This window comes from Sphaerodactylus townsendi, linkage group LG02 (genome assembly GCF_021028975.2).
Source record: "Sphaerodactylus townsendi isolate TG3544 linkage group LG02, MPM_Stown_v2.3, whole genome shotgun sequence".
In the NCBI taxonomy this organism is placed as follows: Eukaryota; Metazoa; Chordata; class Lepidosauria; order Squamata; family Sphaerodactylidae; genus Sphaerodactylus; species Sphaerodactylus townsendi.
Genome location: NC_059426.1, coordinates 31,906,862 through 31,930,626, shown reverse-complemented (window position 1 = coordinate 31,930,626; position 23,765 = coordinate 31,906,862). Strand labels below are relative to the sequence as shown.

The 23,765-nt window shown below is 42.5% G+C and overlaps 1 protein-coding gene across 5 annotated transcripts in view; it reads left to right on the top strand.

Moving 5' to 3' along the window:
* Positions 1 to 20,623, top strand: part of B3GALT1 (beta-1,3-galactosyltransferase 1) — a 246,738-nt gene extending 226,115 nt beyond the window's left edge. For all 5 annotated transcript variants that reach the window (XM_048485280.1, XM_048485281.1, XM_048485279.1 and 2 more), the window contains one exon: positions 17,028 to 20,623. In XM_048485280.1, the coding sequence (XP_048341237.1) occupies positions 17,253 to 18,233 (981 nt within the window). In that variant the 5' untranslated portion in view covers positions 17,028 to 17,252 and the 3' untranslated portion in view covers positions 18,234 to 20,623. The remainder of the gene's footprint in view (positions 1 to 17,027) is intronic.
* Positions 20,624 to 23,765: the final 3,142 nt, after the last annotated feature.

Genomic DNA, 23,765 nt, shown 5'->3' with positions numbered 1-23,765 from the left:
TGAAAAATTCAAATCTATTGGATCTACTCGCCTGAAATATTACATTTTTGTCACACAGGCACACTGCTTTCACTGATACACAATTCATACGGAATTTATTTATTTATTCACTTCATTTATAACCCTGTTTCCTCCCCCAATGGGGACCCAAAGCCGTTTATATCATTCTTCTTTCATACATATAATACGTATCATTTTCCGTATACTTTTTGTATCATTTCTATTTATAATGATGCATATCATGTAAATGGTGATATATTGACACACTATCAGTTGAAAAATACATACGTTTTAAAGAGTAAAAATGTTGACAGAAATGGCAGTGACGTATAGAATTATGGCTTCAAAAGAGGAACAACATTTTTTTAGAGATATTTGCAGGTGGACCACAGGGCTTGGTACTTTTAGAAATTCCAAAGATTGGATTCCGTCAACCTTTCTGCAACTGTGAGAGGGAAGGGGATCTCCTAAAAAGGCTGTCCCGGGGGTAATAGGACTTGCATGGACAAAAAAGAAATGTAAGAAGGGGTTGCCCTGAGGAAGGGAATCAAATATGATCATCCCTCCTCCCTCTTGTACCTGTGGAAAAGGTGATAAAGTCCAATTTAAATAATTATCAAACAGAAGCAGCATTTATTGTAAGCCACTTAGGGTTAGATTTAATCATTCTCTTCCACTCACCTGGGTCTTATGGCTCCCCCCAGCCAAGTTGTCCTCCAAAGAAGAAAGAGTTCCTTGAACAAGGAAAGGCTTCCTATGATGAGGAAAAGCCTTTCTCCCTCTGAAAAAGTCATTCTCTTTTCAAGGAAATCTCTCTCTGTAAAAAGAAGATTTAGCAGAATAGAGTAATAAGACCCAACCTTTTGGGAACGACTTGCCTCAGGCCCTTTCCGCACAACACAAATAAAACATTCTCATGTGAGAAAGAAAATATTTTCTCCATGGAGTTCTGCTTGGTTTTGAGCCCAAAATATTTTATTTCCTGCCTGAAAACCTGAGGGGTTTTGCATGCTGTTTCCTAGAGATTCTTTAAAAAAATATTTTTTTTGAAAACATTTTCACTTGCTGGGTGATCTCTTTAAAATGTTTTCCATGCCTCTCTGCAGACCCTGGACTCCCTTCTCAGCCCTATTTTCTGAGCTCGTGCCGGCGGTCTCATGTTGTATTTCCTTCATATTATTTTTTTTCATTTCAGGGGGTTGTGTCATGTAGTTATGTAGACACAACCTACCTAGAGAATCGCAGCACAACACTTTGAAGATTTATAGCTACGAATCTAAGAAGTTTTTAAAAAACAGATCGACACAAAATGGCAGCCAGGAAGCATTTTTGAGGGCGTGAGTGCAGACAAATGGGGGAGGGTTTGAAAATGTTTCTAAAATGTTTGCAAAACATTTCCAGGGGCTTGTGCAAAAAGGGCATTAGTGACACAATGAATTCTAATACACCCTTCTTAACTTCTAAGCATGACCCGTGCAAGGGGGTGGCGAGGGATGGGTAAACTTTACCTGGTCCTGGAGCTCAAGGAGCAGCACAAAATGCAAGCCTATTATCGTAACGTTTTATATTTATTTTATATTTTGTGTTTATCTCATTTTAGACATTTTTCTTTCATGACTCATAAGAGTGTTATGAGGGATTATTATAGGACTGATTCAGCAGTGGCGCAGGAGGTTAAGAGCTCGTGTATCTAATCTGGAGGAACTGGGTTTGATTCCCAGCTCTGCCGCCTGAGCTGTGGAGGCTTATCTGGGGAATTCAGATTAGCCTGTACACTCCCACACACGCCAGCTGGGTGACCTTGGGCTAGTCACAGCTTCTCGGAGCTCTCTCAGCCCCACCTACCTCACAGGGTGTTTGTTGTGAAGGGGGAAGGGCAAGGAGGTTGTAAGCCCCTGAGTCTCCTGCAGGAGAGAAAGGGGGGATATAAATCTTCTTCTTCATGTGTACTTTGGTTAACAATTGATTGGATATTTTATGCAACACGTGAACTAATTCTCAGTTGGAATTTCCATACAGTATCGTAGGAGATTGCAATACATCTGTTCAAGTTGTAAAGAGCAGCCTCATAATAGCCTTTTATGGTATGAGAATCAGTATAGTATAGGGAATATCATGCCAGTCTAAGATTGGGGAGATGTAAGTTCAAATTCTCTCTCTTGGCCAAACTTGAAATTATGGTGGTCATGGATCCATGTCTGTTTCAGCACTTGAAAAGACTCTGGCGGGGGATGGGAGGTGACAAGATCCTTGCAGTTTTCTTAAAATAGCTGAATCTGTCTCTAAAATGGCACAGGCAGGACCCATGACCACCTTACTTCTACTTCGGACAGCTGTACAGGCCTTCTGTCCTGAAGGTTTCTAGACCTTTGGCCACTCATTGCACAGATGCTGAGAAGATAAAATGGCAGAAGGAAGGACATGTATGTAATTCTGGGGTCCTGAGGACACTTGGGGCAATAATGTAATGGATGTAATCAGATAGAGGCATTAGTATGGCCAGTGTAACGGTTAAGAAAATTGTATCCTTCCATATTAGAATATAGTCCGGAATGAATATGATCCTGGGGAACAAACAAACAAATCAATTTTTACATTGTGCCTTGGACAAAACCATTATTTTACGCATTATGCATTATTGAAAATGGTGCTTTGATACAGGAGCATTTATAGTTCACTGAACAACTGTCATCAAACTTTCAAACGGATGGGGGAGCAAGGCTAGGTCGGCACTAGGGCCCAGGTGGGGCATTCTACAACAAAGACGGACCGGCATGTTAACTATGCGCATTTCATTTGCTGTTCATTGCAAACAACTGTGGATTTTTCCAGAAGAAAAGCGACTGTGAGAGGCAAACATATGAATAAAACTTTTATGAGCCATTCTTGTATCTGAAGATTGTAAACTTGCTGGGCATTTATACTTATGCATCTTGGTAAAGAGCCATGAATATTAACAATGGCAGTAAAGATCCTGGGGAACAAACAAACAAATAAAGCCCAATAAGAGAGGAACGCTGGTTGAAATTCAAATCTGTTTTTAAGGGAACTTGGCAATCGTGGGGGTGGAAATACAGCAGGCCTCAGAATGTTGGGTTGGGACTCTTATATCTTTCAAACTAAGTTGCCTGAGGATCTATGGAAGCATCGACCACACAGATATTTTTACTAGCAACTCCCTCGCCGATTCCTGTTTCCAAAGCAGCAAACGAGAGTCTTGCAAGCCACTCTAGAATATACATGCGGGGGGGTGGGGGCGGGGGGGAACCACAATTCTCATTCATTGCAGAATTTGGCTACCGGGCTTCTGCACAGGAAATACAGTGTGACTGATAAAGTTGACACCATGTAGGCAAAAATATGCATCTACTTAAAAGCACAGCTGGCTGATTAACAAAATTTAGAGCTGATGACAAAGTGGCTGTTAAATGTAAGAAGAAGAAAAATGGAGGCTACAGTTAAATGTGTAAAGCTTAACAACTATGCAAGGAAGAGGACGAAAGAACCAATTATTACAACAAAGTTTCTCAAGAAAGTCCAGAGGATTAGATGAATCTCTCTCCTGCCCAGCACTTTGAGATATTGCAGTTCCTATAGTGCAGAGCTGAAAGGGCCCAATGGAAATGCAGTTCTTTTCCCAGGATATTTTATGGTGACCACAAGAAGCCAGCCGCACATGCCTCAGGCTTCTGGCCTTTCAGCAGGAACACAGTGTGCACCTGGGCTTTATTTCCAAAGTCAGACATGCAAAGCTCAAGAATCTGCAAATCACATCTTAAAGTACAGACGTTTTTCTCTGTAATCTCAGTGGCTTCAAGGAATCTACCAATTGAAAAGAACCATAGAGGAAAAGGAAGGGCAAGTGAAACATCCTTCCTTCCTTTCTTTGAATAGCAGATGCATAGAAAGCAGTGACCCATGTATCTCTCGCAAGAGAAATCATTGGTCTCATGCAGATGTCTGAATCACCTATTGAATGTATGGCTATTGGAGGTGGTTTCTAAGTGGAGATGGAAAAATACTCCACGCATGTTTAAGGTTTGGTGTTTTCCATAAGCTGGCATATAGAACATAAGAACATGAGAAAGAGCCTGCTGGATCAGACCAGAATTCATCTAGTCCAGCTTTCTATGCCTTTGGGAGCACACATGCAGGATGTAAAAGCAATGGCCTTCTGCTGCTTCTCGCTAGCACCTGGTCTGCTAAGGCATTTGCAACTTCAGATCAAGGAGGATCAAGATTGGTAGCAATAGATCAACTTCTCCTCCATAAATCTGTCCAAGCCCTTTTTAAAGCTATCCAGGTTAGTGGCCATCACCCCCTCCTGTGGCAGAATATTCCAAACACCAATCACACGTTGCGTGAAGAAGTGTTTCCTTTTATTAGTCCTAATTCTTCCCCCCAGCATTTTCAATGTATGCCCCCTGGTTCTAGTATTGTGAGAAAGAAAGAAAAATGTCTCTCTGTCAACATTTTCTACCGCATGCATAATTTTGTAGACTTCAATCATATCCCCCCTCAGTCGTCTCCTCTCCAAACTAAAGAGTCCCAAACGCTGCAGCCTCTCCTCATAGGGAAGGTGCTCTGCACTTTTTCTATCTCTTCAATATCCTTTTTGAGATGTGGCGACCAGAACTGAACACAGTACTCCAAGTGCGGTCGCACCACTGCTTTATATAAGGATATGACAATCTTTGCAGTGTTATTATCAATTCCTTTCCTAATTATCCCCAGCATAGAGTTTGCTTTTTTTACAGCTGCCATGCATTGAGTTGACATTCCCATGGAACTATCAACTAAGACGCCTAAATCCCTTTCCTGGTCTGTGACTGATAGCACTGTCCACTGTAGCGTGTATGTGAAGTTTGGATTTTTTTGCCCCTATGTGCATCACTTTGCATTTTGCTACATTGAACTGCATTTGCCATTTCTTAGCCCCCTCACCTAATTTGTAAAGGTCCGCTCGGAGCTCTTTGCAATCCTTTGCGGTTCTTACCACCCTACATAATTTGGTATCATCTGCAAACTTGGCCACCACACTACCCACCCCTACTGCCAGGTCATTTATGAATAGGTTAAAGAGCACCGGTCCCAAAACGGATCCTTGGGGGACACCACTCCCTACATCTCTCCATTGTGAGAACTTCCCATAGCTCCATTTTACAGAATCTGTCTAGAATCACCTCTAGTGCCAGTTAGTTGCAAGATAAATCTAACTTGTTTTTTTTTTTTTTTTTTTTTGCGATAAGAAGCACTGAAGTCCAAACCTGATTCACGGTTACAAGGATAGATTTGTTTTTCATAGTAAAATGACTGTTATTAGACATGTACATTCAGATACAGCCGGGCTGAGAATATACCCAGAAAATACCTCATCAGTATTTTGGGGTATATTTGCCATCCCAAATATATTTGGAATACCGAAAAAATGGTCCCCCAAATCTGAAACATATCCAGAGAGGCAGCATTTGCAAGCTCCTGAGGACTGTGTTTTTTTCTTTCTTCTTTTTTCCTGCTTTCCTTTTGTTTCTGTGTCTTGCTGGGCTACTGGTGTCAGTTTCCAGTGTGTCTGTCAATTTCAAGGGGATATTTCCCCTCTTCTTGGTTGCTGGAGTTGCTTTGTATTCCTTTCATGATTTTTACAGGGTTGCCCAATCCTTGCAAAATCCCCACTGCCAGCGTGGATTTGCTTTGCTGTGGTTTCAGTTTGGTTCTGGTGAGACCGCACTGCCACACTGGCACTGGGTTCAGCTGGGCATTCTGTACATGCCATTTAGTCTGTTGGACTTGGAACCCTCCCCCCCTCCCCCCTCCCCAGCTTGAATTTGTTCTGTTGTGATGCTCTGGTTTGTCAACCTTACACTGCCACCGTGGCCTTGGGTTCTGCTGGGCTTCAGTAGAAAACATTGGTTCTGTTGGGCTTGCAAAATTGCCCCCCACCCCCCATCTTGAATTTCCACTGGTCAGATCCTGTGGCTTGATTTTGGTTCTTTTTGGCTTGTCACATTCATTTGTGGTTCTAACTGGGGTTACTGGGGCTCTGCAGTGCTTCTGTTGGGCTTGTTGTTGGTTCTTCCATGGAAGATATTTGACCAGCGATTGCTGCTTGCCCGCATTATTTTTGCCCTGGAAACAGCTCGAATGTATATAACAATTGTACAACATTAAGTAAGTAGCTCCATGTTACAGAAGGTGAGAATTCAACCCAAGGACTGCCATTTTCATGGACCATGTTGGTCTTCAGTCCTCCCTAATATTTTTTTCTATGGGTTAGAATTTACCCATCTTGGGTACTACATCAGAGATTTAACCCTTCCAAATGGATTGGTTTCACTTTTGGAAATAAAGGCACTAAGAACACCTGAAAAAAAATGCCTAGATACTCTGAAAGGTGGCCTTGAAAACCTCACCGAGTTTGCCCAGTGAATGCTAAAACTTTTGTTGTTTATAGCTTGTTGAGTTGTTAACTTGTTGAGTTATGGGGGAGTGATTCATTATCCAGTTCAGTGAGTTATCACCCCAGGCATTCTAAGTATGATTTCAGATGTCTTAGTCCTTTTCATTCTGACATTGATTAATGGAACACTGCACCAACGCTGCCACTGCAGACAGGGGATTGTATGTAACCAAGGCCATAGATAATATTCATTCTGGAAGTCACAGCCACAAAGATGCTGCATTGTAAGTATCCTTATAAACGTTGAAGGTACAGAGGCATAAAAGATGAGGGCAAGGACCAAGGAAATGGTTTGTTTGCAATACCTGCTGTTAACTGTTTAACTTGACTCAAGTAGCAAATATTGTCAGTGGTGTTATAGGAGGAATAATGAAGAGTTTGTTAAATGGTGTAGAAAGCTGGTCCCACGTGAAAATAGAGGAACTGAATTCTCCCCTCTCTGTTGGCCTAAAATGTTCATTAGATGCAAAGTGCAGTAACTGATTTAAAAGAGACGGCGAGGCCAGGAACCTATGAGATAGCATAGTACAAAAGTGAGGGAACATAAGCATACTGGTTGTGGTAGCTGAAGATGAAATGTGTTCCTTGCCTGTTTATAACCCAACCGGGATGCAATTTTCATGTTATGGCTGTAACTGAATGTGATGGATGTAATCACAGAAAACCTATAACCACACGAAGTCAGTGAAGGTTCTGAAAACCATTCTGAAAGGAACATGCAAAAATTTGGCACCTTGAGGGGAAAACATTTCAGAGACATTCAACTCTGAAAAGGCTACATTGTACAGGGTTTGCACTTCGCATTTCCCAACTACCACCACCCTTTTTGGTCATAGAAGATTGTTTTAATTAAAAGCCAAGCCTGCATCTTCTGCTACTCAGTTTAGTGGCAAAGCCAATACAACCAAGATATGTGTGTGTGCACGCGCGTGCGCACACACGCACGCGCAATGGAAATAAAGCTAAGAAAGAAATATTAAAAACCAAATGACATTTGATCAACCCAGAAACGACAGGCAAATCTAAATTGACAGAATCTGTGCTTGGTCAGAAAAATCAAGAGAATTTGGGAATTACACACATGCGAAATCTTTAAGACTAACCAAGTGTATACCAGCACAAGCTTTTATGAGTCAAAGGAAAGGGTCTGCAGTGAATTCTGATTCATAAAAAAATTATGCTAGAATAAGTTTAATCTTGAAAGTGTCACTTGATTTCTGTTTGACAGGGTAGACAGCACAATGACTCTTTTGAAATAGCTGACGTATGTGCAATGGAAATGTTTCAAAGTTAGATCTGAAGATTGTTTTCCACCAGTGAAAGAGAGCTAATTTTTGGGCATTCCTCTCTCTCATTGCAGACCCCCACCATTTCCCCCTCATGCTATTCCTGTCCCCCCCCCCATCCAGAGCAGCATTTCAGCAGGGTGCAGCATGGATGGAGAAGCAAGAAAATGGCCTTGAGAACCAACCTTGAATTTTTGTAGGCAGAGACGTAGGTAGGGCCCACAAGGACATATGAGGTCATATGTCCTTGGGCAGCCGCCATTTGATCACATGGGGGGTGGAAAATTGCCTCCACACCCCTCCTCCTTCCCTTATGTGGGGGTGGCCCCATTCACCACCACCCGGTTGTCTCAGCCCAGCAGCAGAAGGAGCAGCCTGGCTGGGCCACTGCTGGGCGCCCCTCTGCCCAGCCCAGCCCCGCCAGCCCAGCCCCACCAGGTTGCCTGAGACCGCCACCGCCAGCAAAGATAGGGGGCACAGGGGTGGGGGTGCAGGGGGGGCACTTGGAGCAGGTGTTATCCCGGGCGCATTTTCCCCCGCTATGCCTCTGCTTGTAGGGGAGAGCCAAGACTATGGTCGAGGCCAACTGAGAAGTCTGCCGACCTGTAAATGCTAATTTAGGAATGAGTACCTGTGAATGTACTAAGACTTATTTTTATGTAAATGTGTGCTTAACCAGGCTGAAATATCTGTAATGCATTAAAGTCTGAGAACGGCATTACTTTCTAATATGTTCTTAAGAAGCTTACACGCTATCTGTTTGCAAAGGTTTCTTGTAATTCAAAATGGTGCTTGAAGAAGGGAAAATGCTTAGCATTCAAACATTGCAAGCAGAGAACTGCACGTGCAAAGGAACTTTTCAGGCCTTCTTCCCAGTGGCATTACTTATTCCCAAAGCAGCCCCAAAGGGTAGGGAACTCTCCATATAAATATTCTATGCATCACAAAGGACTGGTGCCACAAAGGTAAGTTGGCAGCATACAAATAAGGGTCCTTTGGATTGCATTTATTGTTCCCCTGGTTATAGAGAATGTAATAAATAGTGCAGTCCTAAGAAGGGTTACATCTGTCTAATTTCATTAATTTTGTTGGACAAAGAAGGGTAGAGTCATCGAATTATGGAAACATGGAGTTAGAAGGGGCATCCATGGTCATCTAGTCCAACCCCTGCACATTGCAGGAAATTCAAAATTACCTCCCCTCCCGCACTCTCAGTGGCCCCTGTTCCATTCCCAGAAGATGGCAAAAAAATACCCGCCAGGATCTCTGGCCAATTTAGTCTGCTTCCTGACCCCCGAGTGGCAATCAACAGTGCCCTGGGCATGTAAGAATAGAACCAAACACCAAACAAGAACCAAACACTGCCGCCATTCTTCCTTCCCTCCCTCTCATGATTTGCCTAAATTCACAGCATCAGCATTGTTGCCAGATGTCTATCTACCCAGGGTCTGCAACCTGTGGCTCTCCAGATGTTCATGGATTACAATTTCCATCAGCCCCTGCCAACATGGCCAATTGGCCATGTTGGCAGGGGCTGGTGGGAATTATAGTCCATGAACATCTGGAGAGCCACAGGTTGCAGACCCTAGCCCAGGGGTAGGGAACCTGCGGCTCTCCAGATGTTCAGGAACTACAATTCCCATCAGCCCCTACCAGCATGGCCAATACATACATATTTAAGGTATTTATAATGCCGCACTTTTCTGTTGAGACAGTCAGAACCCAAGGTAAGCAACCAAAATAAATACAGAGCAAACATAATTATTCAAATGAAATAAGTTTGAGTCCAGTGTTACCTTTAAGACCAACAAAGTTTTTTTTTTTTGATATAAGGTTTTTTGGGGGAAAGTGTTTGTGTGCATTAGCACAAAAGCTTTTACCAAGAATAAACTTAATTGGTCTTGAAAGTGACACTCAAATGTTTTTCTGTTTCAGATCCATTCGACTACCCGCTTGAATCCACCTGTTTTAAAAAAGCAGATAATTAAAACAGATTAGTCACAACCCTTATTTATATATAACCTACGAGCTCTCCCGTAAGCTCTCCTAAAAGGTTCTGTTTTTCACTTCACAAGAAGGTCCTGAGGGTAAGGATTTGGGAGTAGAGGACCAAGAGGGGCAACAGGCTGCCTACAATTGATGCCTTTCAAAGGCAGACTTGTTCTGCTGCCAGGACATAGTGTGGCACAGGGGTACAGCAGTTGAAGGCAGAGGTCTCCTGTTAGATCTCCTGCCAGATGACAAAACACAGATACATGCATCCACACCAAGGGCCAATAGCTCCTTGGTGGGCACTGCCACATTCCTCTGGGATCACCAAAGTGCTCACACAGTTGCCTCAGCTTACATTTCTAAGTCCACTTGGCAGGAAGCTGTCAGGAAGCATCTCGTGCCAAGTGCCCGGGTATCCTGGGTGGAAGTTGTGTAGGGCTGGAGGATGTGACCGGAGGCTGGGAAGAAGGCTTGGTTGTCAAAGAGAGGGAGGTGATTAGTCACACCGTTAGTTGGCATCCAGAGGTGCTTGGAGCCTCATTGGCATGGCTGTGGCAGTAAGGGGTCACTTTTTCGCATCCTATGGCAGCCTATGGGCAGTGATGCATTCTTCCTTGGTGCAGCTTTGCATCTCTGCTTTTCCAGGCTGAAAGGTTTTAGGAAGCGATCCATGTCCAGCTACTCCCCATGATCCACCCACAACAATGCCAGCACAGTACCCTGTGTCTGAGTTGCTCTGCCATGCAGCCATTGCGCAGCAGTGCGGTTGCCTGGGAGCAGAGCAGTGGTGCCAGGATCTTGTGCCAGCATAACCAGTCCTTATGCTGGTATTTCTCTGAGATACACCAGCATAAGGGACCATCAGCATCCTAAGGCTTCCCCCATCCCAGCACTTAAGATTGTGTAGAGAATTAAGCATAGGTTTAATCTCCTGACTGAATTCAAAGGCAATAAGAAGATCTTAATTTGGGCTGGAGTGTGCGGGTATGGGCCCAATCCAGCTAGTTAGCTGTGACTGAAAGCCATGGGGCTTGATCCAGGTGATCTGTTACTTTAAAAAGAATAGAATTGTGACTAATTATAGCTGGATCAGGGCTAATTTTAAATCCAGAAATGATCTAACATCATCATTATTGTTCATAAAGCTTTTCCAAAGTTTTTGATGAGCATCAGCAATTTTGGGAAGTCTTTTTTTAGTAGCAAAGAACACATTTTTATGCAAGCGCCTTTATTAGTAAAGAACAAAGGAGAAACTAAAACATCATATACAAGCACCATTAGTTCTGTTCAGAGTATGTGTGAACATTTCTTTAAAAGCCTCCTCTCTAAAAAGAAAATGTCATATGTTCATGTAACCCTAGACATTTCAGTTAGTAGAGAAGCCAGGCGTGCTGGCGTGAATTGGGTGAAAAAGCATATTCCCTTATCCCTTTCAACACTGGCTCTTGTTCCACTGGACAGGAAATTTCAAACAATAAAAAAATTAACATCTCCCAAAGTAAGTCCCTAGTCCCCAGTATTTCCAGCTCTCATGACTTTCAGAGAAACAAAAGCATCAATCCCTCTCCCCCCCACCACCACACACACACAGCAGAAAGGAAACGTGACTGTACAAAGGTTTACTACCCTATTGGTTTAATTTCAGTAGGTAGAAGGTTAAGCCTAATTTATCATTTCTGAGCAACTCAGAATTCAAAAAGGGTACATCAAATTGCATCTGCTTTATTGTTGACTTTTCAATATCATTTTTTACAAATTTAAACATTTGAATGCAGAAGCACAATTTCCATTCAGTGCAGTTAATCTTTCCTAAGGGTTATTTTTATGGGTGCTTCTAGATTTTCCCCCGTGCAGAGTATAAACAACTTGGAGGGCTGACAAATTTTAGCCAGAAAATGTGCAAAGAGAATGAGTTCAATTTCTTCTTCCTCCCTGCAGTTGTTTGTCCCCTTTAAATTGCAGCCCCCCCCCCCCCACTGTAATCTGTAAAATAATTGTACCCTTGGAATAACAATGGATGGTACTACACATAATGTGTTGAGTGCCGGTATGATGTAGCGTTAGCATGTCAGACTCGGATCTGGGAGACTCACTCCACTCTTCCATGGAGTCTTGCTGGATGACCGTGGATTGCTTTGCACCAGTTATGCACACTCACCCTAACCTACCTCACAGGGTGGTTGTAAAGATTAAAAAAAGGAGGAGAGGAAGTTGATGTGAACCATTTTGGGTACCCACTGGGGAGAAAGACTAGGTATAAAAGAAACAAATAAATAGAAGACTGAATTTATCATTCACTAGTAGTAAAGGCCATTGTACAAACAAATACAGCAGACTCTAGAAAACTTGATTTAAAAAAATTCCCTCCCCATGCTACTGAAAAGCCCACTAGAGCCTGGCCCAGGGCCCTGGATTGGGCTTACCAAATCCAGACCACAAAACACTTTACTCTCTAAAGACCGTGATGCTGCATAGCCCAATTGAAAGGTGTGTGCATTAACATTAATTTACAAGATACAGAGCAGATGGTATCTTAAGCTACCATGTAAAGCAAATTATAGGGTCAAAGTCAGACAGACTCCAAAAGCATTGTAAGCATAAGAGAACATTTACGGTTCTTTGGTGGACAAGAATGGGAACGGATGTCCTAATGTTCAGGCAAGTTGTTTGTTTACAGACCTATGAGTGGTATTGCATAAAACATAGAGTATTCTAAAGCATAGAAGAGACCTGATTTTTTTTTTATAATTTAAGGAAGCTAAATAGGGATATATGACTCAATCACCAGTATATCCATAGGACTACTGTATTTGGCCTTTTATTTCATGAACTCTTTTTTGTGTTTTCTGTTGGTCTTAGCTAAATTTAAAGGATGCACTGCTTTATGAGCCAAGCTCTGACATGGGGCCTTTCCCCACTTACCTTAAGCCCCGCGCTACTTGAGGAGAGTAGCGTGGGGTCCCCCGGCACTCCCCATGAGAGGGGCAGCGACAGTGCAGTCAGCCTCTCGATGTTGCCAATACCTGGTGTACCAGCTGCACAAGGTATCCCTGGCGCTCTGGTAAAAAAAAAAAGAGTGCCTTTTGATGGGACTCCTGCCAAGAGAGCTGGAGTTGTGGGGACACCGGCGCTGCCGTACTGGGATGCCACATGCTGAGAGCAGCGCGCAGCATAGGGGGGATCAGGGTGAGTGGGGAAACGCCCATGGTTTCAAAAGGTAGCCATGTAAAAGAGCTCAATTCAAGTCCAGTAGCACCTCATGGACCAACAACACTTTTGAGGGGTAAGCTTTTGAGATTCAAAGCTCTCCTCATCAGTTATTGATGGGATGAAGGAAGCTTTGATTCTTGAAAGCTTATACCCCCCCCCCAAAAAAAAAAAATAGTTGTTGGTCTCTGAAGTGTTACTGGACTCAATTCAAGCTCCACATAGCACCCAACATAGTACCCAAGCTGTTTGTGATAGCTCCTGATAATCTGATGAGATCGTATGTTCAAAAAATACCATTCCCTTTAAACAATACAATGTTTTTTAAAAAGTCAAATTCAAATTTAAAATTAACTTAAATCCAAAAGTCATGAAATTTTCAGGAAGCACCTTTCCATATTGTTCTTCTTGTTCTATCTAGCTGAAAATGGGGATGTGATTCACTAAGTGAAAGAAAAGCAAGTATGGTCAAAGATTGGTAGCCTTATTGTTTTGTCATGTATATTCAAGGTATATCAACTAGTATGATCAGTCCTCTCAATGCACACAGAATGGTTTGTTGGTGTTGGTATGTTGACACTTCTAACATAATATGCATACTTTGCACAAATATGGTTTGGAGGGTAGCCCTGCAGTAAAACAGATTCAAGGCCATTGGCACCTTAGAGACCAAGGTATAAGCTTTCAAGAGTCCCAAGTTCCCACAAAGAGAGTCTTGACCCTCAAAAGCTGAAAATCTTGCCGGTCTCTGAGGTGCTACTAGGCTGAAATCTAATTTTATAAAGAGTTACATGCAAGGCACTTTTCCATTTGTGAGAAGTATTTTTCATCCACTTCCCCCCTTCCCCCCCAATAACTGTCTAAATTCTTATAATGCCTTTGAAACTTAAACTGAGTCTATTTTTTGTTCAGTAAGACACAATGGAGAACAACTTGGTTGAAGTACATGTACTCAAAGGGCCACGTGGACATTGCTCAATAGCACAAGGACTTTCTAAATGTATAACATCATATATGAGGTTGATGACAAGAGGTACTTGGCTGCTGCTCCAGAAGAGAATGGTAGTTATATCAAACCTATGGACTGAATTTTTTAAATGTAGATGTTAGATAAATGCATGCTTGTGACTTTCTGCTTAGTCACATGATTCTCCATATAACATGCTTGGTATCCACTATATTTTAATACCATACTTGATCAATTAGTAATTTTACCGAGTTTATAATGGAATCTATATTTAGACCAATCTTTGACATCATCTGGACTGTCATGTTAAAGAGAACATGCAACGTTGTCATAATGAAAGTAGTATACTTAAAGCTAGTCTCAGACACAGCTAATCCTCTGCCTGTATTGAAATGAGTATCATCAGTTCCTAACAGAGGCATTCCTCCCATTGGGCAAAATGGGCAGCTGTCCAGGACGCCACCTTTTGGTGGGCGACAAAATTGCAGGTTCGTTTGTGAGGGATTTTGTATTTTCAGTTTTTTTTCCGTTTTTGACCTGCAGGGGGCGCAGATTTTAGGCTAGCAGCACCAAAATTTCAGGGATTTTTTGGGAGTCTCTCCTGATGATATGACCCAGGTTTGGTGAGGTTTGGTTTAGGAAGTTCAAAGTTATGGACTCCCAAAAGGAGTGCCCCCATCCCCCATTGTTTCCAATGGGAGCTAACAGGAGATGGGGGCTACACTTTGAGGGTCCATAGCTTTGGACCCCCGGAACCAAACTTCACCAAACATGGGTGTTATCATCAGTAGGGTCTCACAAAGATACTGTGAAATTTTGGTGTTGCTATCTTAATAATTGCACCCCTGACAACAGGCGCACCCTAAATTTCCCTAAATTTCCCCAGATTCTCTTTTTAAATCCACTCCCTTCCTGCCAATGCTTGCTTGCGTGCGTGCGTGCGTGCGTGCTTGCTTGCTTGCTTGCTTGCTTGCTTGCTTTCTCTATTTCTTTCTTTTATTCTCTCAATGCCTAATAAAGGTGTTGTTGTTGTTGTTGTTGTTGTTGTTGTAGATTTCACAGCTGCCAGATCTTTAGCTGGTTGTTGGCCTTCATTACAATTCGAGCCTCACCCAGAAGCCTAGGAAGTTGTAATGTATCGGCATAGTATTCATGCGGATCCCAGCAGGGCTGCCTTCTGAATTTGACAGATGTTAATTTTGTCAATTCGAAGATGTTTCAAGTGCTGCCCTAGTGTTTTTGGGATGGCGCCCAGCATGCCGATTACCACTGGTACGACCTCAGCTGGCTTGTGCCATAGACGCTGAAGCTCGATTTTCAAATCGTGGTATCTAGTGACCTTCTCGTGTTCTTTTTCAACGATCCTGCTGTCACAGGGGACTGCTATGTCAATGATGCTCACTTTCTTGTCCTCGATCACGGTGATGTCTGGTGTATTGTGTTTCAACACTTTGTCCATTTGGATTCGAAAGTCCCACAGGATCTTGACCTTCTCATTTTCCATTACTTTCTCTGGACAATGTTCCCACCAGTTCTTAGCTGTTCTTATGTTGTAATTCTTGCATAAATTCCAGTGGATCATCTTGGCCACTGAGTTGTGTCTCTGTTTGTACTCAGTCTGGGCAATCTTTTTGCAGCAGCTGAGGACATGATCTACAGTTTCATCAGCTTCTTTGCACAATTGTTGTTGTTGTTGTTGTTGTTGTTGTTGTTGTTGTTGTTGTTGTAGATTTCACAGCTGCCAGATCTTTAGCTGGTTGTTGGCCTTCATTACAATTCGAGCCTCACCCAGAGGCCTAGGAAGTTGTAATGTATTGGCGTAGTATTCGTGCGGATCCCAGCAGGGCTGCCTTCTGAATTTGACCGATGTTAATTTTGTCAATTCGAAGATGTTTTAAGTGCTGCCCTAGTGTTTTTGGGACTATTATTATTGTTGTTGTTGTTGTTGTTGTTGTTGTTGTTGTTATTGTTATTACTATTACTATTACTATTACTATTACTATTACTATTACTATTATTAAATCCACCCCCTTCGGCATGGATTTAAAGGGAGAATCTGAGGTCCCCAGTTTTAACATTGAAAGGGATGTTGTTTCAGGGTGGGGGAGAATCAACCCCAAAATAGCATCACTTTCAATGTTGTTTAAACTGGGGACCCCAGATTCTCCCTTTAAGGTGGATTTAAAAGGAGAATCTGGGCTCCCTAATTTAAACACCATTGAAAATGATCCTGTTTGGGGGTGGATTCCAGCATCACTTGTTTAAACTAGGGAGCCCAGATTCTCCTTTTAAATCCACCTTAAAGAGAGAATCTGGGGTCCTCAGTTTAAATAACATTGAAAGTGATGCTGTTTCCCCCAATTGGGGGGACTCGATACAACACCATAAAATGTTTTCAAAGCAGTAATAAAACATTTTGAAAGCATTCTGAAAATGTTTTCCAAAAATTTTAAGAACAACAAATTATTTCTGCTGTGTGGCATGGCCCATTGCTGTGTTCAGATTTGTGAGTTGGGGGATGTTCTATAATGTGATGGTGACTTTGAAACGACCTGGTGGAAAAAATCATTGTTTGGTCACGGTGGGGGAGGGTAGCCACCCATTGGGGGGCATCAAACTCAGGTTTTGCCCAGGGCTCCAGTTTGCTTAGGTACGCCTCTTGTTCCTAAGTTGACATATCCTAAATATGTTAGGCCAAAAGGTGGTTTTATCACTTGGCTGAAATCAGTCCTAGACAAACCAAGTAAGGGATGTTAGTAAAGCCACTTTTAAAAAGGAAGATGACAGTCTACTGGTGGACATCAGCAGCCGGTTACTGAAGATCTTTGCTCAGAAATGACTTACACTTTGGTACCAATAAGTACTGGACTGATTTACAGCCAATACTAGATGTACCAAAGAAAAGTGTCCTGTCTCCCCTAGTTAGCTCCCTGACAACTTGTTTATTCACTTCGCAAAGGTCAAGACCAAACCTATTCGTGCAGTTACCATTAACTTCCTTCTGCACAGAATAAAAACATCTTCAAATGTAACAATTTAGCATTTTAAATATTTGCATTTAGATATTCTGCCATCAATGCCATATAGGTATAAATTATTTTCCACTTATGTTTTTCAGTGGGGGAAAAGAACTTCACACAAAATGGAGATTACGACTTCAGGAAGTGAAAGATCGCGCTTCAGGCTTAAAACCTTTTCATTGATCCACGAACCATTACCAGGTTACTTTCCTGTGTCAAACTGTCAGGACTGAAAAATAACATGCTGCCTCAGTGGGACAAAGCGATGCTAATGGTAAGAAGGTTTTTTATTCACCCGGCTGAATAGAAGAGTTCCAGGAACAATGGCTTCAAAAGTCTCATGCTTGTATGTCCTCACAGTAGTTTGTTGGGCAAGTGCTCTTTGGTACTTAAGCATTACGCGTCCCACTTCATCTTACACTGTTCACAGAACTTACGACAGCACTTCAATGGCTAGGAAAAATGTCTCTTTTGGCAACATAAGGACTCGACCAATCAATCCCCATTCATTTGATTTCCTCATAAATGAACCTGCGAAGTGTGAGAACAATGCCCCCTTTCTCATTATTCTCATCAGCACAACTCACAAAGAATTTGACGCAAGACAAGCAATTCGAGAAACGTGGGGAGATGAGAACAACTTCAAAGGTATCAAGATCTCCACCCTCTTTCTTCTGGGGAAAAACACGGACTCTGTGTTAAATCAGATGGTCGAGCAAGAAAGTCAAATTTTCCACGACATTATTGTGGAGGACTTCATAGACTCCTATCATAATCTGACTCTGAAAACCTTAATGGGAATGAGGTGGGTGGCCACATTTTGTTCAAAAGCCAAGTACGTCATGAAAACCGACAGCGATATTTTTGTAAATATGGACAACCTTATTTACAAATTGCTAAAACCCAATACCAAACCAAGACGGAGGTACTTCACTGGTTATGTCATCAATGGCGGTCCGATAAGGGATGTCCGTAGTAAATGGTACATGCCTCGGGATTTGTATCCAGAGAGTAACTACCCGCCATTTTGTTCGGGCACTGGCTATATTTTTTCAGCAGATGTAGCAGAGATGATTTACAAAACCTCCCTCCATACTAGACTTCTTCATCTTGAAGATGTGTATGTGGGACTCTGCCTGCGGAAGCTTGGTATTCATCCGTTCCAAAACAGTGGCTTCAATCACTGGAAAATGGCCTACAGTCTGTGCAGATATCGACGTGTTATCACAGTGCATCAGATATCTCCGGAAGAAATGCACAGAATTTGGAATGACATGTCAAGCAAAAAGCATCTCAGATGTTAGACTTTTTACAAATGTAAATACTTTTTTTCCCACTTGAGCAGAGAGCAATCTGGTGGTATATTATAATAGGAAACTGGGATAGTAACTCCCAGAAGGGAGGGTCCTTCGATATGTTTCATTTAGTTATTCTTTACAACTTTTGGTTTTATAAGGTGCAGGTTCCATTCATAATGGTCTTGTTTCTGGAAATCAGAAATGGTAGAATGACATCTGGCTCCTTCAGTCTTGCAACTGTATACGTAAGTGGACAGCTGTATATCTGTTCTACTACAAATCTGTAATAGGACCCATAAGGTACGACAAGAGTATACAATATGACGTCTTTGGGGCTCTTTCATGTAACCTGCTGGTTCTTGATGAAGTGGTGATAATCCCAGGTATTTAAACAAAACCTCATGCAAACTGGTTAATTGAAACATGCATTTCATTATGTTCTTGTGTTCCAAATTATGCTCCATTTTTTTCCTCACCAGAGATCAGTTTTGAATAGAAACTTTACAGCTAGCTCAGATAAAATGTAATTATGTGATCATTTCAGATTTAGTGCAGGATTCCAAAGATTTAAATTGAAGCCACCTGAAGGCCAAAAGACTTCAAAATATGATTAAAGGAAATTTATTTTAAAAAAAATTGTGCAAGAATACCAGTAAGAGAACATGAGCAGTGAGAAATAAAATAATACAACCTAGCTCAGAAAGGACTAACTATGAAGAAAAATAACATTGGTTCCAAAGGCAAGATTCAAAACAAGACTTTACCGATTCCAGCAGAATCCTTCAGCTTCACAAAGACCACTCTATCTAGAGCAAAGTCCCAAGATGTCATGGAACCATAAGCATGGTAGTCAAGGTCCAGAATGATGAACTGAGGAACCATAGCAAAGATACCAAGAAGCACACTTTGCTAGGCAGAATAGCCAGACTTTATGGGCAGAAGATTTGATCAATCAAATCCATGCCTGGTGATCTAAGACAGTCACAGAACCCTGGTGCTGACCGTGTAACCTTAAGGGTCAGGATGAGATACCGAGGTGGGATTTATTCTGCTGCCATAAACTCTCCCTTGTCATCGTGACACAGCAATAACTTCACCAGCTTAATTAATTCGAATCTTGTGACCTTGGTAATCTAGAGAGTCAAGCTAGAGACCCTATTTTACTCCCAGCACCTGACTCCTTATCATTTCTAAAGGTCAGAGTTCTTTTATATTGCAAGCACACAGCACAGTTGAATTCCGCTTTATTATTTTATAGTAGGCCTTAAGCCTGAACCAGTATTTGTAAGGACAAGAAACTGTATGGTGGAACTCAGTTTCTTGATAGCTTCAAAATGCCTTTGTCAAAATACAAAACAAAAAGAATGTGCCAAATACATTTAAATTGGGTTGGACCCTGCGAATTCAGACGATTGCTCTGCTGCTGGCAAATGGGTGAGTAGGATCCAACCCATAATGAGAAACAAATTACTGGGAGACATCAGTGACCTTTTTAGCACGTGGTACATCTATTTTTCAAAAGCAGTGAAATCAGTTGTACAGACAGATAAAGCCTGGTATGGATAGTATTAAAAACAGTATGATTTTCATATAATTATAAGAAATATGTAGTATTATTCAAGAAAGAAAGTGTTACCTGAACCATCTTCCCCTGTTCATCACTGGATCCAAGCCAACTGTTTGCTTTTTAACAAACCGGGGTGTTTGTTTAACTGCAGCAGGCAGCCCAGTGGAATAGCAGGATTAAATTGAACAGACATCAACATAATTTATTTGGTTTTTATTTAAAATTAAAAATCCTGTGGGTCAAGTTGAGAGCCAATCAAAAAGAAGGCTTCCTTATCCATTCAATTGCTCTTCACTGCTGCCTGTGTATAATTGTAGTGCTGCTAAATAACTGATCATAACAATTCGACATGCAGCTTTGACAACAATAAAAACAAAGATCAGTTTTTAAAAATCCAACCTTAAAATGTTTTAAAAATTAAATATTGATTTGGTAGTGGACAGCATAACTTTTTCCCCCTTGAATTGTATCAGCCTTTTTATGGACTCCCCATAACAGGGACCATTTGCCTTTTTTTTCTGGATAGCAAACTAGCATTCGGGTGACAAGGGATGATAATAACTCCTTGAGATTAAAAGAGTACCATTTGGGCAGTAAATCTTCAATTTGTTCTGCTCTGTTCAGTGCCTTAGAGTGAACAGAACCTTACTATATCAACCCTCTTGCTTTTCTCTTTGCAAGACCTAGTGATATAAAATAAGGAGCCCAGAGGCATTTTAAAGACTGACAACATCTATTCCAGCATGAACCTTCACGGGTCAGAGCTCATTTTGTCAAAAACATGAAGAGTTCATCCGTAAGGTAGAACATTAGGCAAAGGGGTCTGCAACCTGAGGCTCCAGAGCTGCATGCAGCTCTTTCAGCCTTATACTGCGGCTCCAAGTGGCCTGGAGTTCGGAGAGCAGCGCTGGAAGGAAAGGTGAGTGGAGGGGCTGAATTGGAGGTGGCTCCTTGAGTTAGGGCGCCGCTTTTCGAGTCCCCTCCACTCACCACTCCTTCCAGCACAGCCCATGCTGCCCTCCGACCCCTGGAGGTTGAAGGGTACCGTGGGTGCATCCCTCCAGAGCAGCCGCCATCCTCCCTCTGCCATCCCTGCAGCCACCATTCCCCTCTGCCCCACGGAGCAGGCAGAGGGGTTTTCCCTGCCCGGTGCCACTGCCTCCTACAGTGCGAGAGGCGGTGGCACCAGGCAGGCCGCAGACACCATCCCCCCTCTGCCCCACAGAGCAGGCAGCTGCCTGCTCCGTCGGGCAGAGGGGGTTTCCTTGTCCAGTGCCCATGCCTCCTGCAGCCCATGCCAGGCAGGCTACAGTCACCATCCCCCCTCTGCCCCACGGAGCAGGTGGCTGCCTGCTCCATCAGGCAGAGGGAGTTTCCCTGTCCGGCGCCTCTGCCTCCCAGCGCTGGAAGGAAAGGTGAGTGGAGGGGCCAAACTGGAGGTGGCTCTCTGGCTCAGTAGATCTTGGGGACCATGGAAAACGGATCCAAATGGCTCTTTGGGTGGTAAAGGTTGCCGACCCCTGATTAGGCAGGTTCACTCTGCTCAACAAATGTACAGCTCAACACATGTAATAAAGTGACCTGTGATTTTCAAATGTTTATGCTGGAATAAATATTGTCAGTCTTTGAGGGCCCTCTGAACTCCTTAATTTTTTTCATTTGCTGCTACAGGAAAGGCAGCATGATATATAGCCTGGTAAGTAGGGCGTGCACTTGATGGGAGGTCACCAAGGAAGGCTCTGCAGAAGTAGGCAATGGGAAACCACCTCTGTTTCTCACTTGCCTTGAATGGCCCTTGCTGGGTGTGGCCCTCAGTCCACTGCGACTTGACAGTACTTACTGGACTTCAGTGGACTGTGAAAGGTGTAACTGTGCCTAAGACAGCACTGTTGAGCATCTGCAATGTTTATAGCTGACCCCATATTCTGCCCTCTGCTCTTTTGAGGAGCAACGCCTCAGCCTGACACATAGGCCTCAGGGCTGGGACTCATCTGGATTCAACCTCTAGTCCTGACAAGAGATCAGCCTTTGTGTTTCTGGCAGCACCAGTCATTGGTTTTCAGGGGAAAGGGAAGCAAGTGTTGTGCATTAGACATGACACTTCAGGTCCCAAAGCAGTAGTCTACCGAAATGACAACTGGTTCTGTCAGACCTGACAACATCTATTGCACAAAGAAAATGGCGAGGGGGGGAGGGGTGTCTGTTGAACATAACAGTGATACTTTGAAAAACAGACCTCCTTCCCCCACGCGTACCGTATCACACACTGCTTGTGAAAGTCAGTTTTCACAGCCGTTTGATAGATGGCACGGGTGAGAAAGGCTGTTATTTGAAAAATTCAAGCACAACGATTCCCTGGGCTGCATACAGATGCGCATCAAAAGGAGACCCGCAGTGCTGTGAACATGCTTTGAGCTCAACTCGAGAATGTAGCATATAAACAAATGTGATGCTGATATATGATAACGGTTTCTCTGTTACTGGCACCTTCTCTTTTCTCCTGTTCTTTGGATCTCGACCATAGGTCTTCAGACTGGGATTCCTGGGGTGTAAACAAATAACTAGCCGGTTTGTTTTTGAAAGCAAGGATGGAAGTGTTACAGTGTCCTCACTGGGAAAGTATTTATGCTGGAAACATGACTCAGAAACTTAGGGCTAAACAGCACATGATGCTCAGTCACATGCCATAGTCTGTCCTTTGTTTTACTATTTAAAAATACAGCTCTAGAGCTGCCGACTTCAGCAGAAGACCCAAAGGGGAGTAGGAAGGGTGTATCTGCTTAATCCTGTTCCTGCTGCCATTTTGGGGGAAAACATGTCAATTTTGGCAAAAGTTCCCCATTTAGGACATTCTGGCTCATTCTGCACATGCAGAATAATGCACTTTCAAACTGCTTTCAGTGCTCTTTGAAGCTGTGCGGAATGGCAAAATCCACTTGCAAACAGTTGTGAAAGTGGTTTGAAAACGCATTATTTTGCGTGTGCGGAAGGGGCCTCTGTTTTGGGAGAACTAGTGCAGTTTGCATGTGGCTGCTGAGAACACTGATTCGATGAAGAAATTCCACAAATCATCTCCACTTATAAAATGTCTCGGCCAAATCAGAGATCATCAGTGTTTTATTTCTATTGCATGCATACTGATGACAAGCATTTTGAAATAGATGCAGAATACCTGTTCTGCTGACCAAAAATTTTGGAAAACAGTAGCAAAAAAGAAATCTACTAGTAGTCAGATGACATGGAAGCTCGTTTGATAAAATAATTTGATGAATACTTTGTTTCATTTTAAACAAAAAACAGTTTAAACGATCAGAGGAAGTAATATAATCTATGCTTTAACTATTACTTATTTATAGATCTTTGGTGAAGGTGAATGGAGTTGGTGCTAACAGTATATTTCACAAGTTAATTTACCGGTAATTTTAATTTAATTTATTGAATTTCTACTCTGCCCAAGGGTGGCTTAAACATACCCTGTTTCCCCGAATATAAGACATCCCCTGAAAATAAGACGTAGTAGAGGTTTTGCTGAAGAAATATAAGGCATCCCCCGAAAGTAAGACGTAGCAAAGTTTTTGTTTGGAAGCATGCCCGATGAACAGAACACAGAAAAATAAGACATACCCTGAAAATAAGACATAGCGCATCTTTGGGAGCAAAAATTAATATAAGACACTGTCTTATTTTCAGGGAAACGGTAGCAGTACAATAAAACATTGCCATAAATTAATAATCTGTTAAAACCTAGGCTAAAATCTATGGAGAGTGAATAATAAACAGTATCACATTGCAGCTCTATATATCGTTATCTAAGATAGGACAGAGTCAACAAAACAAGAAAAGGGGGGTGCACAATTAGTCCTTTATAATTAACAATTGGAAGGCCAGCGAGATAGAGCAATGAATGGATAATGGATGGCCTCAACCGAAAGCCCGGTGGTACATCCCTGTCTTGCAAGCCCTGTGGAACT